General features: G+C 46.3%; 1 protein-coding gene across 1 annotated transcript in view; it reads right to left on the reverse strand.

Moving 5' to 3' along the window:
* Positions 1–18245, reverse strand: part of LOC119446081 (uncharacterized) — a 37606-nt gene extending 19361 nt beyond the window's left edge. Inside the window, exons 1-4 of the mRNA XM_049663889.1 lie at positions 18017–18245; positions 8001–8443; positions 3629–3838; positions 45–461 (exon numbers count right to left, since the gene is read on the reverse strand). Of these exons, the coding sequence (XP_049519846.1) occupies positions 45–461; positions 3629–3838; positions 8001–8423 (1050 nt within the window). The 5' untranslated portion in view covers positions 8424–8443; positions 18017–18245. The remainder of the gene's footprint in view (positions 1–44; positions 462–3628; positions 3839–8000; positions 8444–18016) is intronic.
* Between the last annotated feature and the right edge of the window lie 4778 nt (positions 18246–23023).

Consider the following 23023-nt stretch of genomic DNA (forward strand, 5'->3'; position numbering starts at 1 on the left):
AAAAAGCAACGTAATCCTATTTCTCGTATGCCGATTTCTGCTACCTTGGTCCCTGTCCGTCCATTGCTCGTGCTGTTCACTGCCTGCTGAGCAAGGACTTCCTTCTGAATCGGTGCTTCTCGGTCCATGACTGTTTTCGAAGCCGCGACACCAGCCGGTGACCGGTCGCGCGACTCGGTGTCATCGCCCCAACTGGCTCCCGCGTTTGGTTTCTCTGGAGTAGTCTCGCTGGGCTCGTCAATCGTTGCAGCCGTCGCTTCCCGCTGTGCGCCGCGTGACCGGCGGCGTTCCTTCTCGTAGGCCTCGCATGTCCGGAACTCGTGCACGGCGCAGCATTTGAGGCACGTGATGCTCTCGCACAGCTGACACTTCAGTTGCTGCGTGCTAACGCCAACGAAGGCTGTAAATTCGCAACCTGCGCCGGCGCACTGTACTTGAATCTCGTCCTCTTCGTCCTCGAGCTGCAGGGAGAGAAACGATGAGAAGTTTAGGGAGTGATGGTTTGATTGGATTCACTCACTCACTCACTCACTCACTAACTCACTAACTCACTAACTCACTAACTAACTCACTCACTCACTCACTAACTAAGTAACTAACTAACTAACTAACTCACTCACTCACTCATTTTCCCATATTCTAGAGCGTTCCTCCACTCACCTCTCACCCTCGACCCAAGAAAGCGGATGGTAACGCAACCCCTCGACAGAAGTATTCACAGCGCTTCATTGATTCGTGGTTACGAAAATTCAGCGCAAACACAAGGGACAACGATGGAGATGCACGGCACGAGCGCTGTCAACTGAATTTTTATTGGGATCTACCCGGGGCGCTCAGTAGTGCTCCTTAAAGGGCTGCAGAAAATAGCGCACATTCCCTCTTCACAACCGCACACTCTCTCTCTACCCTGAATATATACGCATAAAAACGGAAGGAAGGAAAACAGAGCAAAGACCGCAGAAAAACCAATCCACTACGCAGAATCGTAGACAGATAAAAAAAAGAAGCGTGACGCACTCTCGATCGCTGTGAGTTTTGTTCGAGCGGCCGTGGTTGTGCACCCGCACATTATAATCATACCGGGGTTCCTGCTGAGCTGCTTTGCTTATGCTCTTGTATGAGCAGTAAACGTCAAGATAACGTTATCTAATATTTCAAAGTGCGCTGAATAACCTTGACAACTCCCCATCGGTCTGATTTCGCGCACCGTCGAGGTGCAACGCATGCAACGTCATTGGAGGCGCTCCTCGTCACGCCAGCATATAGTTAATATGACCAACTTTAGAGGAAAAGCTACCCATAGAGTCCATGTATTGAAATCGGTAACCGCAAGGGCGCCGCCATGTTGGTACTCTGTGCAAGGCGCGCAGGCGCAGACGACTGAGGACTGAGACTGAGGTTTAAAAAAAAATTCTGAGATACGATCGACTCGGGGGAGAGGCGCAATTGACGCGATCCGGAGCCTCCCTCAGTATTGTGGCGCCATCTAGTTCAAGTGCCTAGAAACGCATACTTTCGTGGACCGCAAATTTTACATCAACATTTTATAAAAATTCATCGGATCTTTCTGAAAAATATACTGGATTACCTTAACACATTGTCCATACGTACGTGCTACGTGCACGTGCCTGCTCTTGCCTGATATTTTTGATATTTTTCGCATTACAAAATTCTGCTCGGGTGCCTCAGCAGAGGAGCCAGGGCTGAGTTCTGCCTTCCGCTGCCGGCAAGAGCTTTGTGAGCACAAACATTAGCGTTGCTGCTGTGCAGCTGCTGTGCAGCTGCTGTGTGTACAGCTCACCACGGCCGCACAGAAACGCTAGTTCTCGCGTCACAGTTTGACCGTGAGCCCACCGTGTGTGTACAGCTCACCACGGCCGCACAGAAACGCTAGTTCTCGCGTCACAGTTTGACCGTGAGCCCACCGTGGTACACACGAAAAAAATTATCATCATCATGAGGAATAAGATGAAACGTTCCCGCGTACTTTCGGAAAGTGCTGGGCTACGATCGCCTAGCTTCGCTGTTCCAAGCGTTGCGCGGCCGAGCGCATGGTTAAGCGTTCTTTTTTTTTTTTTTTTAGTGGCTTTACTCTCCCCTCACGCAAAACCTGGCTCACTACTACGACAGCAGGTGTTCCTTTTCGCCCGCTCTGTTCCGTCGAGGCACGCTCGTGTCGTTGCGTCGCATCCAATGGGAACTCCGTCGAGGCGTGGTCGCGACGTGGCATCGAAGCAAATAGAAATTTAGGTGCCGGTTCGCTGCTAGAGACGCGGGACGCCGGCTTTTTCGCCCAATGAGCCATTTGACGCTTTCGCATCAAAATGATTGCTAAGCCTCTATCAAGAGCAAACAGTGCATCAAATAAAGTTGATCTGCATGCGACATTATCTATTAGAAATAAATACGTGTAGATGTCATTATTACATCGTTCTTTACTAGTCATTTCTCTTTACTAGTCAATCTGAGTTTAGGCGCTACTTTCCATGCTTTAGATAAATGTATTTCTTTCACTGCGCATAGATTTACGATTTAGGAAATGAGTCAGAGAGTGTCTGGCCGTCCCTCACGTTTTAGTTCAGGCACGACACGACGTGACTCAAAAAGATATACCTGAAAAGAGATTCTTTGTTTCTTTCGTAGAAAATCCAAAAGCAAGTTGAACAGACTCCATGTTGGCTTCCTATATTAATGAACACTCAGTGATCGGCAGTGCCCAAGGCGGCTTTGATGGTGGTCATCGTTTGTACACCGGCGCTAGCTGTTGCGCTGAATCTGACAAGCTTTCCCGAAGGCCAGTGTCAGTACACCACAGTAGCTCTTTAGAGAGACTGTTATAACCACACGCTGCGTGGAGATACTGAATATGTCTAAAGATTTACCTTAATTGTGCTGCGTATACAAGATAATTCGACGTAGATCATGACACGCCTATTCAGATCCACACGCTCACGAGCAGGTGGAGCCTTTTTAAGCGAAGCTTTATAGGTTCACAAGTGTCGGCGGTGGTGGTGGTGGTGGCGGTGGTGGTGTCGCGCTGAAAAGTGGGCCGATCCTGGCGATTGTTCAGAAAGGATCCAAGCTCAATGGCACATATCAGGGGCAAAAAGAAAGAGAAAGAGAGATAGAGAGAAAGAAAGATAGATTGAGAGAAGGAGAGAAACAGAACGAGAAAGAGAGAAGGAAAAGAAAGAGAGAGAAAGAAAGAGAGAGAGAAAGAGAAACACAAATAAATTCATCACGAAGGTCAATTACACACACGGCAAGGTCCGCTTACCCCCATTTTCTCGACAGGGGAAGGGCTGGTGATTTTTTCAGAGGATATCAGAGGGACATGAAGCAGAGGTAAGGAGTACCTCAAGATAGCATGAATACACGCAAAGGGAACGGAGGAGGAGATTTTAATGAAGAGAGCGGAGGAGAGGTCGGCCTGGAGAGCATGTCTCTAGCTTGCTAAACCTCACTGCGCTAACGAAAAAACGGGAGATACAGGAAAAGAGAGGGTTACATGGCAGTTGACTATGACATAGTACAATGAGCCACTATACTGTGTGGAGCCACCCCACTTAGCCCAGCACTATTTCTTCTTGTCCTGTACACATCGCAAAATCTACACAGGTGTGCATACCTGCCGCCTATACTCTTCGCAGGTGAGGTAGCCGTGTACGGCATTACACTTCAGGCACGTGGTCTTCCGGCACTTGTAGCAGAACAACTCCGTGTCACCCTCGTTCACGTGATCCTCGTAGCCGCAGTTCTCGGTGCGACAAATGGCCTTGCGCTGCTGGTGCGTTATCCCTAGGTCTCCTGGCCTGGTCTCCAGGTCAGCTTTCACAGGCTGCTGAACGAAGCGCAGCATGGAAAAAAAGGAGCGGGGGGGGGGGGGGGGGGGAGAGAAAAAAATGTGGAAGTGAATAAGTGAGCATAGACAAGAAATGTGATTGTTGTGTCCTTGTTAAAGCGAAGCTTGCTTGGGACACTGGGTGCGTGCTGGGTACGTACATGAATAGACTGCTCGGGGCACTGGATATGTGCTCATTGGGAAATCATGTAAAATGTGGGTATTCCACTTTGACACAAAGAGTATAGAAGCCTTAAATGTGTTTACGTATCTGTCGTACTTCTCTTTGAAAACACATCTAACCAACATTCCTCGAGGGACCAGCAACAACAGCTTATGTGGTGGGCCCGGGAGGCAGCGAAAGTTACAGGGAACCCGGACTGAGGGGGTCTTCCAGGCGCAAGCAAAAGGAGCAGCCGGCTTCAGTTTTTTTATTCCTTAAATAATGTTGCGTCATCCTACTCCTACCTCGGACAAACACCATACAAGGGCTTCATCTCAGTCACACATGGAGCTAACAGCTAGAGGAGACCATGCTGTGCACGTGTCATCCACTACCACTCGTATCGACATTGCGGCCATAAGGTTATTTAGAAAATTGTTAATCAGTGCTATTTAATAGTTGACAGAGAAGACGTTGTAACTGATAATCGGATGTCGAAGCTGGAGTGACGGCGATAGAACGATCACGACGACAATCACGACGAAGGTAGGACCACGAATGCATGACGACGATGACGACGCAATCACAACGATGTCATGACAACGGTAGCTTGGCAATGGTGGCACGATCACGATGTGATGACCACAGCCTGATCACAGCGTCGTGATGACGATGCTATAATGACGACGGAAGAATGACGGCGACGGACTGGTGAACACGACTTGACGACGGCGGCGTGATGAGTAAATTACAATGCAGGGGCGATGAGAAAAAGAAGACGACTGATTCGGACTGAAGGACAGCGAAGGCACGGCAACGAAGGAATGATCACAAAAGAAATGAAGGCGATTGAATTACAACGACGCAAAGAACGACGGCACAACGGTGACGGCATGTCTTTGTTGGAGCTCACGTCCGCTCTTATGTGCAACACCTGCCTCCCCAGGCTGCCTAGATGATTCGCACTATATTCGGTGATGCCCCGACACTCGACAATCGCGCAAGACAATCGTATGCATTCTTTTGTATATCCGACGAGATACCGACCGACTTAGCAGCTGCCAGCGGCCACGCCCAAACCGGGAGTCCTCATTCCATTCAACTTTCTTGTGTTCTCCTTTTATCCAGTGCAAAGTAAGTAGCCTGCCTCATAATCAAATCGTGGTTTTGGCACGTTACCCTAGAATTCAGTGTGGAGTAGCCGGCCAGAGACGCTCCTACGCCCAACCTGTCCACTTTTTTTTTTTCTCATCAAACTTCTGTCTCTTTCTCTCTCTCAACCTGGTAGGCATAGGGAGCTTCGTTTTAAAAGGTCACTGTTTGTTAGGCTTTCTCAGTAGTATTCTAACAGCATACAGTGGACCTCATCCGTATAGAAGGCTTGCCTTTAAAGAAAATAACTTCTCTGTTTCATCTGGGACACCCGATATACATACGTTTATTTATTATTTATAATACGCTCATTTTGTTATTTGTCCATTTGCATGTTTACTGTTAGCGTATAGCCGAAAAATTATTTCCCAGCGACATACGGTAACTGACATTACGCGCTTCATGCTGGCTGTCCTCGTTACCTGTAATAGCGTGCATGTTACGTATTTGAATTAACAGTAGCGTCGATTACAACGTTAAAAAGCCATTAAACCTTCCGGAAATCGACAATATGACTTTTCCTCATTTCACAAAACATGGCGGCTGGGACATCGTTTAAATGGCCATTAAGAGCACAACGCCTGCATTCTTCTTGCTTTTATAATATATAACGTATGAGGGAATGGAATGAGAAAGCGAGAAATAAGGAATGGCAGCGATGTTAGCCATTGTCGCGCCCGGTTGGCTAGCCTACACTGGGAAATGGTTAAGGGGGAAGAAAGAAACAAGAAGGAGATAATGTGCATGCGCGAACTCGAAGATGAATGCGGCACTCACGTATACACTCTAAATTCTGTTGCATAAGTTCGGGAAAGTAAGTGGAACAAATTCGCAAGAATTATCCACTTACTAAGTAAACCTATGTGGAGCCAATGTCCTTGACCGTCGGATACTCCTTCGGTCGAGCTTGTTGCCACTGTTACTGCATGTCAGTCTTAATGTCGTTCGAAACAAGTTTCACTAAGTAAATGGAACATTGTTGCAAGTAATGTTCTACTTAGTGCAACTTTTATGGAACGAGATTAAAAGCGCAGTCACAAGTGCACCTTTAGCCAAATTGACTTCATGAAGCGCCTGAGCGCTTTGGTGGCTTGCATGCTAGAGTTCTTCGGCCAAGGTCCCAGGATCTTTGTTTGCGAGAACGCTCTACCGTCTAAGCATCCGAGACGCCGAGCATATCGTTGAGAGTCAAATGATGGGCAGTGGCACAGAATGCGTTCAATGGTTCCATCATATTATCGAGAACGGCATGCGGCGCTTTTCGCCATTGCGAAGGTGAATTAATAAGCTTTTGTGAACGCGAAGCTCAACCACACACTGAAGTTGTTTCACGACGGGAGAGTCCGGCTGGCAAGTGGATGCAGAGACGCAACAATGCGAGAGGGGAAGACTGTAAACCCTATTATAACGTGTTGTCCAACGCATTCTGGGCAACTATGCATTGCAAAAATATTAGGTTAACAGTCTTCAAAGGAGTCTACTATAACTTCTTTATCGGCAACGTCGTGTCCAAGTCGACCAACGACCTGCCATTCGCTACTTCTCAGTTGTGAATTCGCAGTTTTTTTCTCATATATCGAGTGTGAATGGCAGCTGGAGTCTTGTCTGGACCGCTCATCGTTCTTTAAACCTTGGCCACAGTGTTGGCTTAGCATACACCTGCCTTTCTCTGTCTTCTCTCTCTCTCTCTCTCAATAAATGTGACTATACTGTGCTCAGCTCGCGCACCTCTCTAACTACTAGGCTTTTGTTTTCTTTTTCTCAATGAATTTGATCTTGCTTCCATTTTGTAAAGGGTTTTAGGCGTACCACGTGGAATCAGTCCTTCTCCCACTAGTTATTCCTTCGCATTTGTAGCTGCCAACCAATAACAAGGACGAGGGAGACCGTCACTCAGCTCATCTACCAGCTTGAATGGGCGAAAAGCAGAAGAGGAAACCAGGGGCTCGACTTTATTGGTCAGTTACAAATACAACTATACATGAAGTCTACAGACAAAGCAGCAAAGCAAGGCAGTACCGAAAAGTGATTTTTTTTTTCAGCTCCAGTACTGAAAAACGCGATGTGGATCAGAGAGCCAACAGGGATAGGTGATATTGTAGCTGACGTAAAACAAAATGGAGCTGAGAAGGCCATGTAATGCGTAGGACAGATAACCAGTGGACCATTAGAGTTACAGAATGGGTGCCATGGAAGGAAAGCGCTGTCGAGGACCGGCAGAAAACTAGGTGGGGTGAAATTAGGGAATTAGCAGGTTCAAGTTGGAATCAACAAGTGCAAGACAGGAGTAATTGGAGATCGCTGAGAGATGTCTTCATCGTGCAAGTAGACATAACAAAATTAGGCTGATAATGGTGATGACTGAAATATTAAAGAAAGAAAATTTAAGTGGATGAAAAGTCTACTCGCTACCGGCACTAACACCTTCCGCATTTAAGTTCAGCTGACCACCGGCGGCGATATGTCTTTAGTTCACTTTCATTCCCCCCCCCCCCCCCATTTCTTTATTATTTCTACATTTCAATTGGAATAATACTCTTCCCTTCGCTTTGTTTGTATTCACTGGTAGATGGCTTTTTTCCTTTTTTTTTCTTTTTTTTACCGCATAGGTTGCCACAACGCATACTATGATTAGATAAATGGGTGCAGGCCTTCTTCGTTAGAAAAGAGAACAAGTAGCTTTTGGTACTTATTGTCCATAATTAGCCACTCTTAGTCTGCGGGCAAATCTGTCCATAAACGAGCAGCTCTAAGCCCTTTCTCTCGCGTGGTCTTTATCCCTGTACACTCCATGCACAGTTGTAACACTTGAAAATGCGGCAAGCAATCCGTTCTTGCACCCACCTTGCTCGGCGATGTTGACTGACGTTTGACGTCCGCGGAGCGGGGCGAGCATGTCGAGCTCGAGCTCGCAGAGGCGTTAACCGAAGGGGGTCTTTGCAGTGTCGCGGCGGAAGCCGCGGCGGCTGATGGCGGCGAGTCCTTCAGCAACGCCGGGTCTCCTTTACTCGACCGGCCACGGGCTGCGGGTGACCAGGTGTCGAAATTCTTCCCGTCGCCCGTCGAATTGGGCGGGCGAACGGGACTCTTTACCGAGGGCCCTTGTTGCGCCTGGAATTCGGCGCAGTTCATGCCCTCGTGCGCCGCCTTGCAGCGCAGGCAGTTTATGTGGCAGCAGGCGTCGCACTTGGCGAACCTGGCGCCGGGCCTTGCCTGCAGGGGCTGCCCACAGGTGGGCCAACCGCAAACCGTCTTCTCGGCCTCCATAGCGTCTTGTCCGGCCGCGCCTGCATCGCGATATTGGGTGTGTTACAATTCTGCCTATAGCATTGCAGACAATCCACGTTGACAGCTTACACGACACGCTTCGAGCCCAAGTAATGGAACGCATCTGGAAGACGTCTCTGCGACTTGACATCACCTCGCATCGGCAGAAAAGGTTAAGGGAAAAAAAAACATATCGCGCTATTTCAATTTTTTTTTTCATGCGCGAACCTATGGAAAACACAACGTAACTTACATTAACCGCACATGAAAGCGTAGATACCGTTTTACCTTGCGCAGACGACCTTCCAGCCAAGTTTCGAGGCATTCTGCTCAGCCGCCATTTTGTTTGGAGAAGAAGTAACCCGCATCATCTTCTACTTCAGTGCTGTACTACGCGAAGCTGTCTTTCCTGCCGGATTTCGTCAAAATTTAAACGAGACGACCTAAGATGGCCGCTGTCCGCTCAAACCGGCTACGCCGCGAGTATTGAAACAACCATTAATTTCTGTTCATCGGTGCCGCCCTGTTGGACACCTTTACGAGTTATTTCACAGGATTTTGAATAGTGATGTCAATTTATTATGGTCATGAAACGCCTGAAGGCGCAGTTTGATAATCAATTTTCATTGATATGGATATTCCATGTAGTACCGTGCCATGGCTCGTACAGTTATAAATCACCCACTAGAACATCCCGCGAAAGCGGCACAACTTTCTCGTTAAATCGTCTATAAGTACCTAAAGCAATGGCGTGGCAAGTTAGAGCTTGTGAAAATCTTGCGCTTGTGTAGTTCAAATCCAGCGTTAATGCAGCTCCACTAACGTGAAACATGGGGAATTTCAAAGCAGTGATGCGCCGGTGTTTCCCTTGTGTTAACTCACCGTTGATTTGAACTACACAAGCGCAGGATTTCATTGGAGCTACATTAAGCGCTGGATTCAAATCCAGCGCTCGTGCTTAGCAACCTCGTGCGTAAAAGCCCAACACCATAGCCACTAAGCAACCACGGCGGGTGTACTTGGGTTTGTAACGATGGGAAAAGTGCATGGGCTGATCAATAAGGCAACGCATGCCCTCGAAGGCGTAGGTACAGTCTATCACGATTTGAAGGTTATCGCGCGAGTGTCGACCGGCCTAGCGTCTAAGGGGCCTAGCGGCCCGTTTCGGGGAGTGAAAATCAAGCATTCGAATTATTCTCTCCCTCGTTGGCTGCTCCATGTTACAACAATCACCCCCACGACGAACTCGCCACTCTTTCTCTCTATTTTAAGCTTTCAATTCGTTGCGATCAAGCGTAGACTTGGATTGCCTCTTCGCGGACTGATAAGAAAGCGTCCAATTTGGAGCGTCCAATTTCTGATAATACCGAAGAATACGTTGCGCGCAATACCATCACCGAATGTTCCCTAAGAAAAAAAAAAAGCCGGCAGATCCCACACCCTGTGGGAATCGATGTTCTGCGAAGCAGAGTGCGGGGAGCCGACCAAGTTAACGGAACGACCATGAGAACACTGTCACGATTCCCTTAGAGCTGCAGATGCCCGGACCACGTTAGGGTGGCTAGAATTCTAGCCACCCTACTACGCGTAGCCAATTCCGATTCACTTTGAGCGGCCATGCTGGGACCACGTGCAAACGCATGGTAATCGGCGTGCCTAACAATATCGCTCGTCAACATGAATAGACGTGTCAGTCGCGAGGGTAAGAGACGAAACCTGTCGTGCCGCCCTGCAACCCTTCCTCCTCCGCTGACGACGTTCACCCCGCTACGGTCACCCACCATCTTCTGGTGTGCCCCATGTCCTGCAGTGGCAGAGGGGAGAGGGGGATATTGCGCAGGTGGTGAAGGGTATAAGAAAGCCACCTAGCAGCCACGTGGAGAACACTTTTGCTTTGCCCTTTTCTTGTATGCTTTCCTTTGGAGCACCCCACTCACCCGTAACCATGTATTACATTTCTGTTGCTTGTTTTTACGTCACCTCGTCTATCCCGCCAGACCCTATGCGATTGTCAACCTGGTTCAAGCTCCAAGCAGACGCTGTTGAAGGTTCCCCAAACCTCGGCCCGTAACAGCACCAAGACGTAGGCGGATGTATCATGACCTTCATGACACGCATGTCATGACCAATCATTTATGTCCGAATCCATTCCAGTGGATTTTGAGTGTTAATCTTTTGAGTGAGTCATTGCCATATTTGCTTAGTCATGCTCATGACTATAACTTCTACCATCATCCTTTAGTGTTTCCTTCACTTAGTACCCATGTCTGAACCCATTCCAGTTACATACCAAGTTAACTAAACAACCAGAATAGCTCCAAGGCGAAGGCGGCTGTTTCATAACCTACATTACAAACATGTTATCATATTCATGTCATGACCTATCCTTTATTTTCGTCATACACTCGTATCAAACAACGACAATTTTCGCATACACCAAGTTAACGAAACGAGCATGAGAGCACCAAGACATAGGCGGCTGTTTCATAACCTACATTACAAACATGTTATCATATTCATGTCATGACCTATCCTTTATTTTCGTCATACACTCGTATCAAACAACGACAATTTTCGCATACACCAAGTTAACGAAACGAGCATGAGAGCACCAAGACATAGGCGGCTGTTTCATGACCTACATGACAAACATGTAATCATATTCATGTCATGACCTATCCTTTATTTTCGTCATACACTCGTATCAAACAACGACAATTTTCGCATACACCAAGTTAACGAAACGAGCATGAGAGCACCAAGACATAGGCGGCTGTTTCATGACCTACATGACAAACATGTCATCATATTCATGTCATGACCTATCCTTTATTTTCGTCATACACTCGTATTAAACAACGACAATTTTCGCATACACCAAGTTAACGAAACGAGCATGAGAGCACCAAGACATAGGCGGCTGTTTCATGACCTACATGACAAACATGTCATCATATTCACGTCATTGACTCATTATTTATGTTCGCCATATACTCTTGTCATACCATGCCAATTTTGGTGGCTACCAAGTTAACGAAGCAACCATGAGAGCACCAAGACATAGGCGGCTAGACAGACAGACAGACAGACAGACAGAGACAGACAGACAGAGACAGACAGACAGACAGAGACAGACAGACAGACAGACAGAGACAGACAGACAGACAGACAGAGACAGACAGACAGGACAGAGACAGACAGAGACAGACAGACGACAGAGACAGACAGACAGACAGCCAGACAGACAGACGAGACAGACAGACAGACAGACAGACAGAGACAGACAGACAGACAGAGACAGACAGACAGACAGACAGACAGAGACAGACAGACAGACAGACAGACAGAGACAGACAGACAGACAGACAGAGACAGACAGACAGACAGAGACAGACAGACAGACAGACAGACAGACAGACAGACAGACAGACAGACAGACAGACAGACAGACAGACAGACAGACAGACAGACAGACAGACACTGTCAAAGTGGCAAATGTTCGCCAAGAAATGCTTCGCATTAAAAAAATGAAAAAGCGCCTCCCTCGGACGGGAGTGACCGCAGCTTAAAGAACAGCAAAAAGAGTGAGGGAAGCTGGTCCTCTTCTCGAAAGAGGATTCTGGGCCGCGGCGCCATTCTTGTTCTTGTTCGACGCTCGCGCGATGACCTTGAAATCACGCTATACTGTACTCTGCATGCCTTGTCGGGCAGCGGTCCGGAATAAGTTAGGACCAGCTTCTAAATTTCCACTGAAGAGAGCAACGGAGTGGCGCCGCTACACCCGGTCTCATTTCTTTGCTAACTCACTGCTTGAACATTTGGTACAGACCTCGTCAGTTGTCCTCGTCGTCCAAGTTTCTGATTCGTCCATGCTCGTGTATACTTGACTGTGACGTATAGGCTTAGGAGGTGCGTTTTGCTTAACGGTGCGTTTCGGCTAATATATGCGTGTCTCTTTAAACATTTACACATAACCTTGCTGATTATTGCCAGTTGGTCCTACCACCAATATCTCTAAACGGGGAATCAGAAGAAAAAAAAATAAACTAAATTCAGTGACATTACCAGAGTTGCATACGAGTGCGTCACGCCTGAAGTAATCGAATAATGAAAATAGTGAAAATGGCACAGAAGGGCATTACAAAATTCGTTTAGACCGGTAAAATGTTCGTTTCAACCATTTTTTATTTTACCTTTTCGTAAACATTGTTATTAGCGGAGAAAATAAAGGGCAATGCCTATATTTCGAATTTTGCGCCGTTACATCAGCGGCGGTACATGTCACTGTGACCGTTACATATTTAAAGTACTTACTCGTCATCAGGCATTTATCGCTCAGAAGTTGTTTAAATTTGCCAACTTGAGCCTCATGCTCATTTAAAACGCAATAGACATCTCTTTTATTGATAAACAATTAACTAGACTCCTATAAAACGCTGTCGGAATCACTGACGTCACAGCAGGTAGGTACGAGAAGTTCATGGAGGCGTCGCCATCCGTCTGGCGTCTTGCAAGGTACTAGTGGCCGTTCCGCTATCTCAGAAGCAGGGTTTATCAAGAAAGCATTGCGTGCCCATTTTAAATACCGAGATGCCCTGTCAGTAGTAATGTGCGCTTAATATCCCCTTGAGGCGCAGGCAATCGAACTCACGACATCAAGCTCAACAGCACAAACGCCATAGCCACTAAGCCACGGCTGCGGGTAAAAAAAAAAGAAAAGAAAGAAAGAAATGGAAAAAAAGAAAGAAAAGGAATTCCGCCTCCATTCCACCCTGTGAAAATGGATGTACAGCGAAGCTGTTGCCGACGTCACACAAGCGCCACCACCATAAGGCGTCGCGCCGCTGAGATCAATGTAGCGTACACGACCTAGTTAGCGCGCTTTCCGTTGGTGCTTCGACGCCGCGGTGCACGTTCGCGGCATCCATACGGTTGCGCGTAACCCGCAATCACGGTGTGAACGTCATTGTAATTTTAGATGCGAGAGCATCTTATGCTCGGGATGGTGTCCGTTCTGCGGCGTCCGCACCCATACTGCTCATGCGCAACTCTCCCTCATTCTCCTCTCCACGCAGGTGTGCGCTCTCCCCCTCTCCGCCACAGGTGCGGCGCAGCAAATCATTGCATACAACTCTCTCTTACTCTCTCCCTCTCTCTCTCTCTAAGGGTACGCCGATAGGCGGCGCAAGTGTCGCGGTGAAGTATAAGTTCCCTTTCCCCTTCTCCCACTATTTCCCTCCTTCTCCCCCCCATACCCCTCCCCCCAGATGCTGAGCCGTGCTCCCTATAAGGGCTGCAGAAATACGCATCTTTTCCCAACCTAACCTCTACTACTCTACTACTGAAGTATAAAGTGCGCGTTCGCTGTGCTTCCGTCACCGATTCCTAGCGCACCGACGCTAGGAATCACGTACGATCTCTAAATAAAGACGCAACAACCCCGTACAAATGTCTCCTCTCTTCTCAATACATTCTCTCACTAACTTTCATTGGGTTGTGTTGCCAAGTGAAACCAAACGGAAACTCGATACGCACCCCCCGCGATGCTTTCGCATCCCACCATGGTTGCCCGTAGAGTGAGATGATGTGATTTTTTTTTAAGAATCTTGTCCTGATGTCGATTAAGGTCGCAGCAGACTCTGCGCCACCGATGCAACGGACAGCGCACCCACTCATCAAGGACAGATACATCGTGTGCACACTTTCGTCAGGCGCGCACGCAGGTGTGCAGCATGTATCCTCATTCTAGTAGACCCTACTCCGCCTGGCGCAAGTGCGTTATGGAACTAATTCAATTTTTCAAAGTGCATCACAAAATTTGTAAAGTACGACTTACGTACACACAACCTGCAGACATGATAGCATCAGACTGTAATTTGAAAATACGAGAAAACATAATTTTGTTCGGTGTAGTACACATTCCTCTAAAACAGGAACGAAAGCTCGTTCCTCGTTCCTTCCCAATTTTGGAACGAGTTCCCGTTGCAAGTTTCTTTAATGCGAAAGGAACGCGCTCCAGTTTTCGAATATTGGAACGTGTCGTTACATTAACGTTGGATTTGATTTTTTAAATTAATATATAGTGCTGGACAATCCTGAGTCGAAATAAAGTCAGCAATTTAGAACTCACGTCGAACTACGTATATTATACAAATTTGAACCATTATCTGGACATAAAGACAAACCAAAGAAACCGCTCGTAGACGACTTTTTTCAGTGAGCACCGGACATACTCCAGACATTTCTAACTGCAACTTTGGTGCTCGTCTATTACAAGTGCAACACATATGGCCCTTTCCACTTCGGTCTTCAAATGCGCAGATTTTCAAGTAGAAAGTTACTCACATGCACCAATATAATTAAATTTCTTGTACAAGAAACAGCATCGAAACTTCGAAAGGAACCATACATAGGCGTTTAATGAATGCAGATTCAATATTGCAGTAGGAGTGGAAAAAATGTCCAGAATACATAATCGCAACTAAGTAAAGTCCCGTGTTTGAACTTAGCAAGCGTTGCATCTCGATGTTGGTGTCCGACAGACGAAGCCGTTTTTTCGTCAGCACTTCGTTGGTAATGCTGAAGAGCCGTTCCACCGAAGAGCTCGAGGGTACTGCCGTGTTGTACTTCAGGAAACGTTGGTTCAGTACCTTCGAAGTTCTTAATCTGGTACCAACAGGTACCGCGACAGCTCGTCCTGTGCCTCGGCTGGAAGGGTTTGGTTCTCGAACGATAAGAATTCTTCGGTCGCGGACGAGGTGGCAACATCTTCGCTGGCTGGTTTGGTCATCGCAGCCAGCTCTGTCTTTATGTTGATGGTCGCCTGATCTCGCATAGAACTGTCTGGGATCTAGAACAGCTTGAATCTTGAGATTAAGCCACTGGCGACAACGAGCTCGCGCTTTCTTTTGAAAAAAAAAAGAAACTCGCGAAAAAAAAATGCACCATAATCACGTGACAGGCAAGCGGTAGTTAGTTTGCGCCTCACGCGGTCGCCCGTCTGCTCTGCATGATGTGCTGCGTACGTGGTGCGTCTGTTCACTGCCGTGGAGCATTTACAGAAGGAACGCCGTTCCCTCTGCCGTTCCTTCGTAAACCTAACGAGTTACCGTTGGAGTTCTACCAACGCTTAACGGAACGGTGGCGTTCCTCCGTTCCTTCCAAAAGGAACTAGTTCCAGGAACGCCGTTCCGTACAACACTGACTCTGTTACGCGGAAACTCAAAATTACACTAGCTCTGGAGGCAAAAATTTTTCTTTGTGGACGCGACGGTGTATATGTACACGCACGGAGGCAGAAAACTTGCCGGCGTAGCCAGCTTCACTGCAAAACAAGACTACGTGATTTCGAGCACGATATGTAACTGCAATATTGTTCGCGTCTTGGGTGACAAGAAATGCAAGTATTGCTTAGATCGAAAGCGCGGCGTGCGTTACGGCTTCTCGTTCCTTCTGAAATGATTAGTGGAAATAATTGAGTCTATAGCTTATTCGGACAATCGATTTGCAGCATACGGTGACATTCGGCAACTACGAGATTCCAAACGGTGATGGCGGCGTATATGAAGCACTCGGGCTACGTAATGGGAGCCATGTATTTCCGTGATTCATAGACTGCACTAAGGTCGGCGGAGTTGGAAAGCGGATCGCGCAGCGTTTCGTGGTGCTACCTGTACAACAACAAAATTGTAGCCGTAATGAAGCTAATGAATATGTTTTATTTATAGTCCGCACTGTTTTACGAGCGGTGCCTCATCATTATCATCATCACCATTATCATCATCATTAGGCTTGGCTCTACGTCAAGGATGTGATTGTCGTACCACAAAATCGGATTTGTCCCGTAAATTTTGTATTTCTTTTTCTTTTTTAAGCTAGTCAAAGGTCATCTTATCATCGATACCTCTGACATTCTAGCGGAATTATTCTCCGGGTTATGCCACTCGGAAGCAACACATATAAAGACAATAAAGATAATTTCTCGAATGAATCGCAATTTTGTTCCTCCTAGTTATTTATTGTTCTCTTCTAAAACTATGTACCCACCCTGCCATATTCTTGCACAAGATTGCAGTGTAAATAAATAAATAAATAAATAAATAAATAAATAAATAAATAAATAAAAGCCTCAAATGTTGCCGAACATGCGCGGGCACGCGCGTTAGGTTCCAGAAATACCGAAAATACCCTAGGTGGTGAGTGCAGTTTAAAGCTTCCTTGACGGCACTGGCTGCAGCCATCTCGCAAAGTTTGTTTTTGCCGCCACTAAATGGTATATTGTGCGGTGCTCAACAGGTGTCGCCACTGCTCAAGAGAGGCAAATGTATGCGCATTATTTAGCGTCAGCGAGAGTACAGTCACGCATGCATACATGCACGCATACCATTCAAATTAAATATGTATTCATGTATTTGAGTCAGTTGTTTTTACTTGGCCCATGAAACACTCCATATCACGCCGCCAGAGCACTGAATTGGAGCTACATTCGGTGATCGTTGCTGTTGAAAGAAATTCCACTTCGGGGAACATTTTTTAATTTACTTTTTCTGTACGCGCGATTTGTGGTTCGCGTGTAATTTCTCCTATACAGAAAAGAGAGAAAAAAAAAACTTTCGCAAACTTCAGCTTCACATGACAGCAGCATTTACTGATAAGCCTATCAGTTCAGAGAAGCAAGGGATCAATCATCGACTCTACGCCCATAAGATTCCATAATGTTGCGCCCTACACCCAGCCGAAGCGCAAACGGTAGATGAAAAAACAAGTAAAGTCGAGCAGTTCAAGTATCCACGAACATTCAAGGGATCCAGAGAGAAAAGCGCAGCTTACATTCCAATGTAAACAACGTACGTTCGACGTGAGTCACCGCGGTGCCATATTGTGAACAGTGGAAGCAACTTTCTGAATCCATAGTTTCGGAGGGGCCCGAAGGGGCAATAAATCGAGCACCAAAATTGCATCCGTGCATGAAGGATAACGCGCCACTTCCATGGTTTCACAATTTCGCAAACAGCTGTTCTCCGGCCCATCAAAAAAGGAAGAATGCTATTTCTGAGCGATGCTTATCAGCATTGCCCTGCGTTGTGAGCACAAGTACCGTGATAGCGTGCAGGTTGTATCGAGCAGGTCGCGTGAACGAAGACGAAGTATGGCATATGAAACGCACTTCGCACTCCACTCGGCGTACAAAGTCGCCCGCCCACATCACCGAATTAAAGTAGCGATTCGGAGTTTAAGCCTCGCACTGTTTCAGTTTTTGTTATCCTGCAGATGGTCAACACACGCCAGACTTTTGCTAGCCCATCTATTAGCTACTTTTCTCGTTCACGTTTTCGATAGTATATGAGGTCAACCTTTCGCATCAAAGCCGAAGCCTGCCTTTGACACACAGACGCCAGCAAGAAGCCAGCAAGATGCCATCCGCCGATGCGTGCGAACGCCAGCAAGAAGCACACGCAGATATGGCATTTCCCTAACGCGCCACACTTTTCAGCTTCCGTGATAAAGGTCAAACTGCGTTGACTCCGCGAGAAGACGTGCACTACAGACCGTGGTGTCGGAATCGAAAAGAACGAGTGAAGTTTTGCACTCACCTTCTAGCGCATGGGCGCGGGTGAAGTTTTGTATCCTAAAAGTCGAGCACAGCTTGAGTTGTATAAGGGCGTCCCTGTCCACTGGCACTGAACACAAGCACGTGCATGCGAACACTGCGTTGCCCTTAGACCCGGTGTCACAACACGTTTGCCCCCTGCTTGAGCGGCCGTCACAAGGGGCGGCAGGGTTTGGTGTGTGGCGCGCGCCGAGCCCTGTCTCGTTGATAAGCGAAGTGCGTAGGAAAAAAGAAAAATATATGCGGCTCCAAACGGAATCCGATAAGAATGCCGGCGACATCGGCGCTGCCGTCACTCAGTTGCTATAGTTCCGACGCGAGCAACTGACGCGTTTTCTTTCTTTCTTTTTTTTTCCTATTCCGTGTTCCGGAAGCTCTTGCTGTTAAGGGTACATTTGTATGCACTTGGAACGCCTGGGCTTTATGAGGTCGTAATAAGCATTCAGGTTATCCATTGAGAGTTGTGATACGGGTTAGCAATTTCTTTTTGTGCTTTTCGGTTGAATACCTTAAGTAAAAAAAAAAAAAAAACTATGCGTTAGCACTCGAAAGTTTAATGAAGATATTTGTATTAATTAAGGAATGTCGCAAAAATTAAAGCGTATACGTACATGTATTTACAGAAATGCATCTATAGGTTTCCGCAGAAAATAAAGCAATGTATTGGCCGAGGGATTTTAGAATTGAACCTATCCGGGCACATCAGGCTGTGTACAAAGGTGCAAAAGTGGATTGAGACAGCAAAAGTCTGTGCAAAGCCTTCAGCGTTGAAATGAAACAGTTCTACGCGTGTGTAGTCCTTGCTAAGCGCAGTAATCTTGTCGCTGTTCTACAATTGTATGATTACGCAGGCCTCTTACACAAATTTACACTGCCGTGCTACTCCGGTAGATGCGATTTCTGTGGCGCCGGGATTTCTGTGCATTCGATGTGTATGGCTGCGAAGTGCAGCTTTTCTTTTTATAGGGTCGGGGGGGGGGGGGGGGGGGGCTTCTTTGAGTGGAGCTTATTGGATAAGCTGATCGGTAAGAGTTCTGGGAATTATATTTGATGAGTCTTGGTCAGAAACCCTCTAAAGCTAAAACAAGTCTCACGCTATAGGTATTTTTAAATGGTGGTAATGTGTCTTGTCCCCCAGAAGTCAAAGCGCAATATTTACTACACGCTAATACACTCCCGATTAGCGCACTGTTTATTGCTGTGGTCGACAACAGACACAAACTTGGCTTTGTCTTCAAATACTTCAAAACCGAATAATATGTGCAATAGCAGACCTGGGACGTAATGAGCACATTACATCACATTATAACGTTTACCAAACAATCACAATAACAATATTTCATAAGCACAAATTAACGTTATAGGATTTACGACAATATCAGACAGACAGATAATTCTTTAATGCATATCTTATTCGTATAAAGATGCCAGATACGATATCAGGAGAACTTTGATCAATGAACCCCGATGCGGAACAAGGCACGGAGAACTAGAGCTAGCTGTTTAAATACCTAACACCTTAGATCATTATCCCATCGTCTTAATTCAAAGCACGCCAAGCAATATGAAAGAAGACTGCGGAACGACTGCTACTTGGTGAAAAATAAATGACTTTTAAATAGTTACCTCATGAGGTAAACCGCTCTTTGTTGTGAATTATTGCCATGCTGTGTAAGACATTTTTCTTTTTTCTTGTTAAAAATGTATGTATTTGCTAATTAGAGTGTCTTTTTTTCTGTTTGGTCATACCACAGCAAGGGTGGATCTTCCCAGTCAATCAAGTGCAACCTGTAGTCGAGTCACCTTCTTCTTCTTTCTGGGGTTTTACGTGCCAAGACCAGTTCTGATTACGAGGCACGCCGAGTCACCTAAGGCGCATTCTTTAGAAATCTGCCTTGAATAAGTGAACAAAGAAAGAACGAAATATAAGTCGCAGACGTCGAGTTGTACTTCGTAAATAGAGAAAAGCTCTTCAGATGCAAAGAGAAGCGAAAGAAGAAGTGACTCTTGTTGTGTCCCCGCTATCTCAATATCCTGGTCTATCACCGTGAAGATCTTCATATAATCACAATATTATGACGAAGGCGGCGCTGGGAATGAAGCCCAGTGACAGTTGCTCAATGACCACTGTACATGCTAAACCTAGGCGCTGTGTACAGCCTCTTCAACGTGTACATGCTGCACGTGAAAGTGCGCATTCCTTGACGAGAAATAGCTGATGTCATAGTTCAGAATAGAACTGCGTCGCTTAAGTAATAGGGTCTTTTTCTGGACTCCAGGTGCCTTAACAAGGGCTTGTTGGGCTAGTCAGTGTTAAGGAAAATGACCCAACTACAATGACAGTCACATAGACACCCGTCACAGCTGTTACATTGTGTTCTTAGCGCCTGTGACGTGCGTCTGTATACGTGCCCCTAATTGTTCCTGCGTCGTTGCGTATGCAACATGCCTTTTATACAGCCCGAACAAGTAGACAACAAACAAGATTTCAAGTGCAAAACTTATTGCGGAGCTTCAAGCATATAGCAAAAGAAGAAAGCCGGCAGATCCCACGCCCGGTGTAAATCGATGTTATGCGGACCAGTGTGCGGGGAGCCTACCATATTAACTAAACGGCCATGAGAGCACCAAGACGTAGGCGTCTCTTTCATGACCTACATGACACGTATGTCATGAAACTCGTGTCATGAGTACTCAGGAGTCCCTTTAGCTACACCTAAGGAATCGTAAGGCGAAAGCCTTAGTCATGCTCATGACTGTGACTTCGACCATCAACACCTTAGCCTTTTCCTTCAGTTAGTACCACATACGAACCCATTCTATTGGTTTTTCAGTGGTAATCTTTTTTCGCTGAGTAATTGTCATTTTTGCTGAGTCATGTTCATGAATATCATTTCTACCATGATCCTTTAGTGTTTCCTTCAATTAGTGCCCACGTCCGAACCCACTCCAGTGGCTTTTGAGTGTAAATCTTTTTTCGCTGAGTTGTCATTTTTGCTAACTCATGCTCATGACTTTGACTTCTAGCACAATCCTTTAGTGTTTCCTTCACTTAGTGCCAACGTCTGAACCCATTCTAGTGGTTTCTGAGTGTTAATTTTTTTCGTGATTAGTTGTCATTTTTGATTAGTCATGTTCATTACTATGACTTCTACCAGCATACTTTAGTGTTTCCTTCACTTAGTACCCATGTCGGAACCCATTTCAGTGGTTTCTGAGTGATAATCTTTTTCGCTGCATCATTGTCATGACCTACATGACACGCATATGTCATGACATTTATGTTATGACCTATCACTTATGTTCGTCATACACTCCTGTTATACTATGCCAATTTTGGTACCAACCAAGTTAACGAAAGGACCATGAGAGCACCAAGACGTAGGCGGCTGTTTCATGACCTACATGACACGCATGTCATAACAATTCATTAATGTTCGTCATATACTCTTGTCATAGTATGCCAATTTTGGTATATACCAAGTTAACGAAACGACCATGAGAGCACAAAGTCGTAGGCGGCTAGATAGATAGATAGATAGATAGATAGATAGATAGATAGATAGATAGATAGATAGATAGATACTCGTAGGCGGCTAGATAGATAGATAGATAGATAGATAGATAGATAGATAGATAGATAGATAGATAGATAGATAGATAGATACTGTCAAAGTAGCAAATGTTCGCCAAGAAATGCTTCGTATTTAAAAATGAAAGCCTATAATCATAAGCCGACTGGATTCCCGGAATCCCAAGCACTATATATTTATAAGCGTCGTAGTCTATGCGAATTCCGCTCGCCCAAGAAGCTTCCTCAATTTCCTCTACTCCCTTGGGTTCGGGCAATGGTTTCATTTGTTTTCTTGTTATTACCGCAGGCGACGAGGCCACAATTCTCTCCCGCTTCTTTTCGCCGCTTAACGAAGAAAAAAAAAGAAATAAATACGATTTCATCAACAACCAAGACGGGACCTACACACGCCAGTTCACAGCTCGATCACTACTGCTATAGAGCACTCGATGCAGCACAGCCTTCGCGAACTGTTCACGGACCATTTCGCGGTGTGCATCTCTCCCTATACGATCGTCGTCGCGAGAGCGCATCTTCCAATAAAAGCGGGACGTCCATAAATCATTGCGCTTTTAATCTGATGGCACCGCCTTTGTCGTATCGCTCTCTCTCTCACCCCGGGTTCCACACTTGGTCTGTGCATTTCTTTCTTTCTTTCTTTCTTTCTTTCTTTCTTTCTTTCTTTCTTTCTTTCTTTCTTTCTTTCTTTCTTTCTTCCTTTCTATTTCGTATTGCCGCATCTCTTCAAGGGGAGGAACTCCTGGACACCGTTACAGAGGTTCGTTGCTGTTTACATAAGGTCATGCAGTCTGTACTTTTCATTCGCTGTTCTCTTCCAGGTTCCGCGTGGGCGAGTCAAAGGGCCGGCCGATATAGAGAGCTTTTAGTCGACAAAGGTGGACGCGTAGATCCGCGTCGTAAGTCATTTTTCGCGTCACTCAGCTAGGTTGACGTCAAGGAGGAGTGAAAAATAGATTTATAAGACGGGGAGGACGCGGCAGAAGAACTGAATGCCGGGAAGGCACACGGCTATAACACTTCAATGGACCTTCCTTCCTGCAGCATGGTCCGGGGGTCCTCTTTTGTCACGGTTTGCTTGATCGACGGTAAAAGAACGGGGAAAAGGGAGGACGACGCCCTTATGGGCGCATACACACACGCCCCCACGCGCGTACAAATGTATGCACGAAGGACGTCTCTGAGATGGATTGGCTTTGGCACAAGAGATGATGCCGAGAGGTCACCTCCGACGGCGCCGGCTACAACCCATGGCTTGTACACAAACTGAACTTATTTTCGCTATTAAGTTATCAGTCTGGAAAGAGAAAGTTTATACTAAGTAGGCGAGGGCTGATGGATAAGCACGGCCAACTTCTTTCTTTCTATAAGACTTTTTTTTTTCTCTTTTCAACTCCC

The sequence above is a fragment of the Dermacentor silvarum genome, chromosome 3 (assembly GCF_013339745.2).
Source record: "Dermacentor silvarum isolate Dsil-2018 chromosome 3, BIME_Dsil_1.4, whole genome shotgun sequence".
Classification (NCBI taxonomy): domain Eukaryota; kingdom Metazoa; phylum Arthropoda; class Arachnida; order Ixodida; family Ixodidae; genus Dermacentor; species Dermacentor silvarum.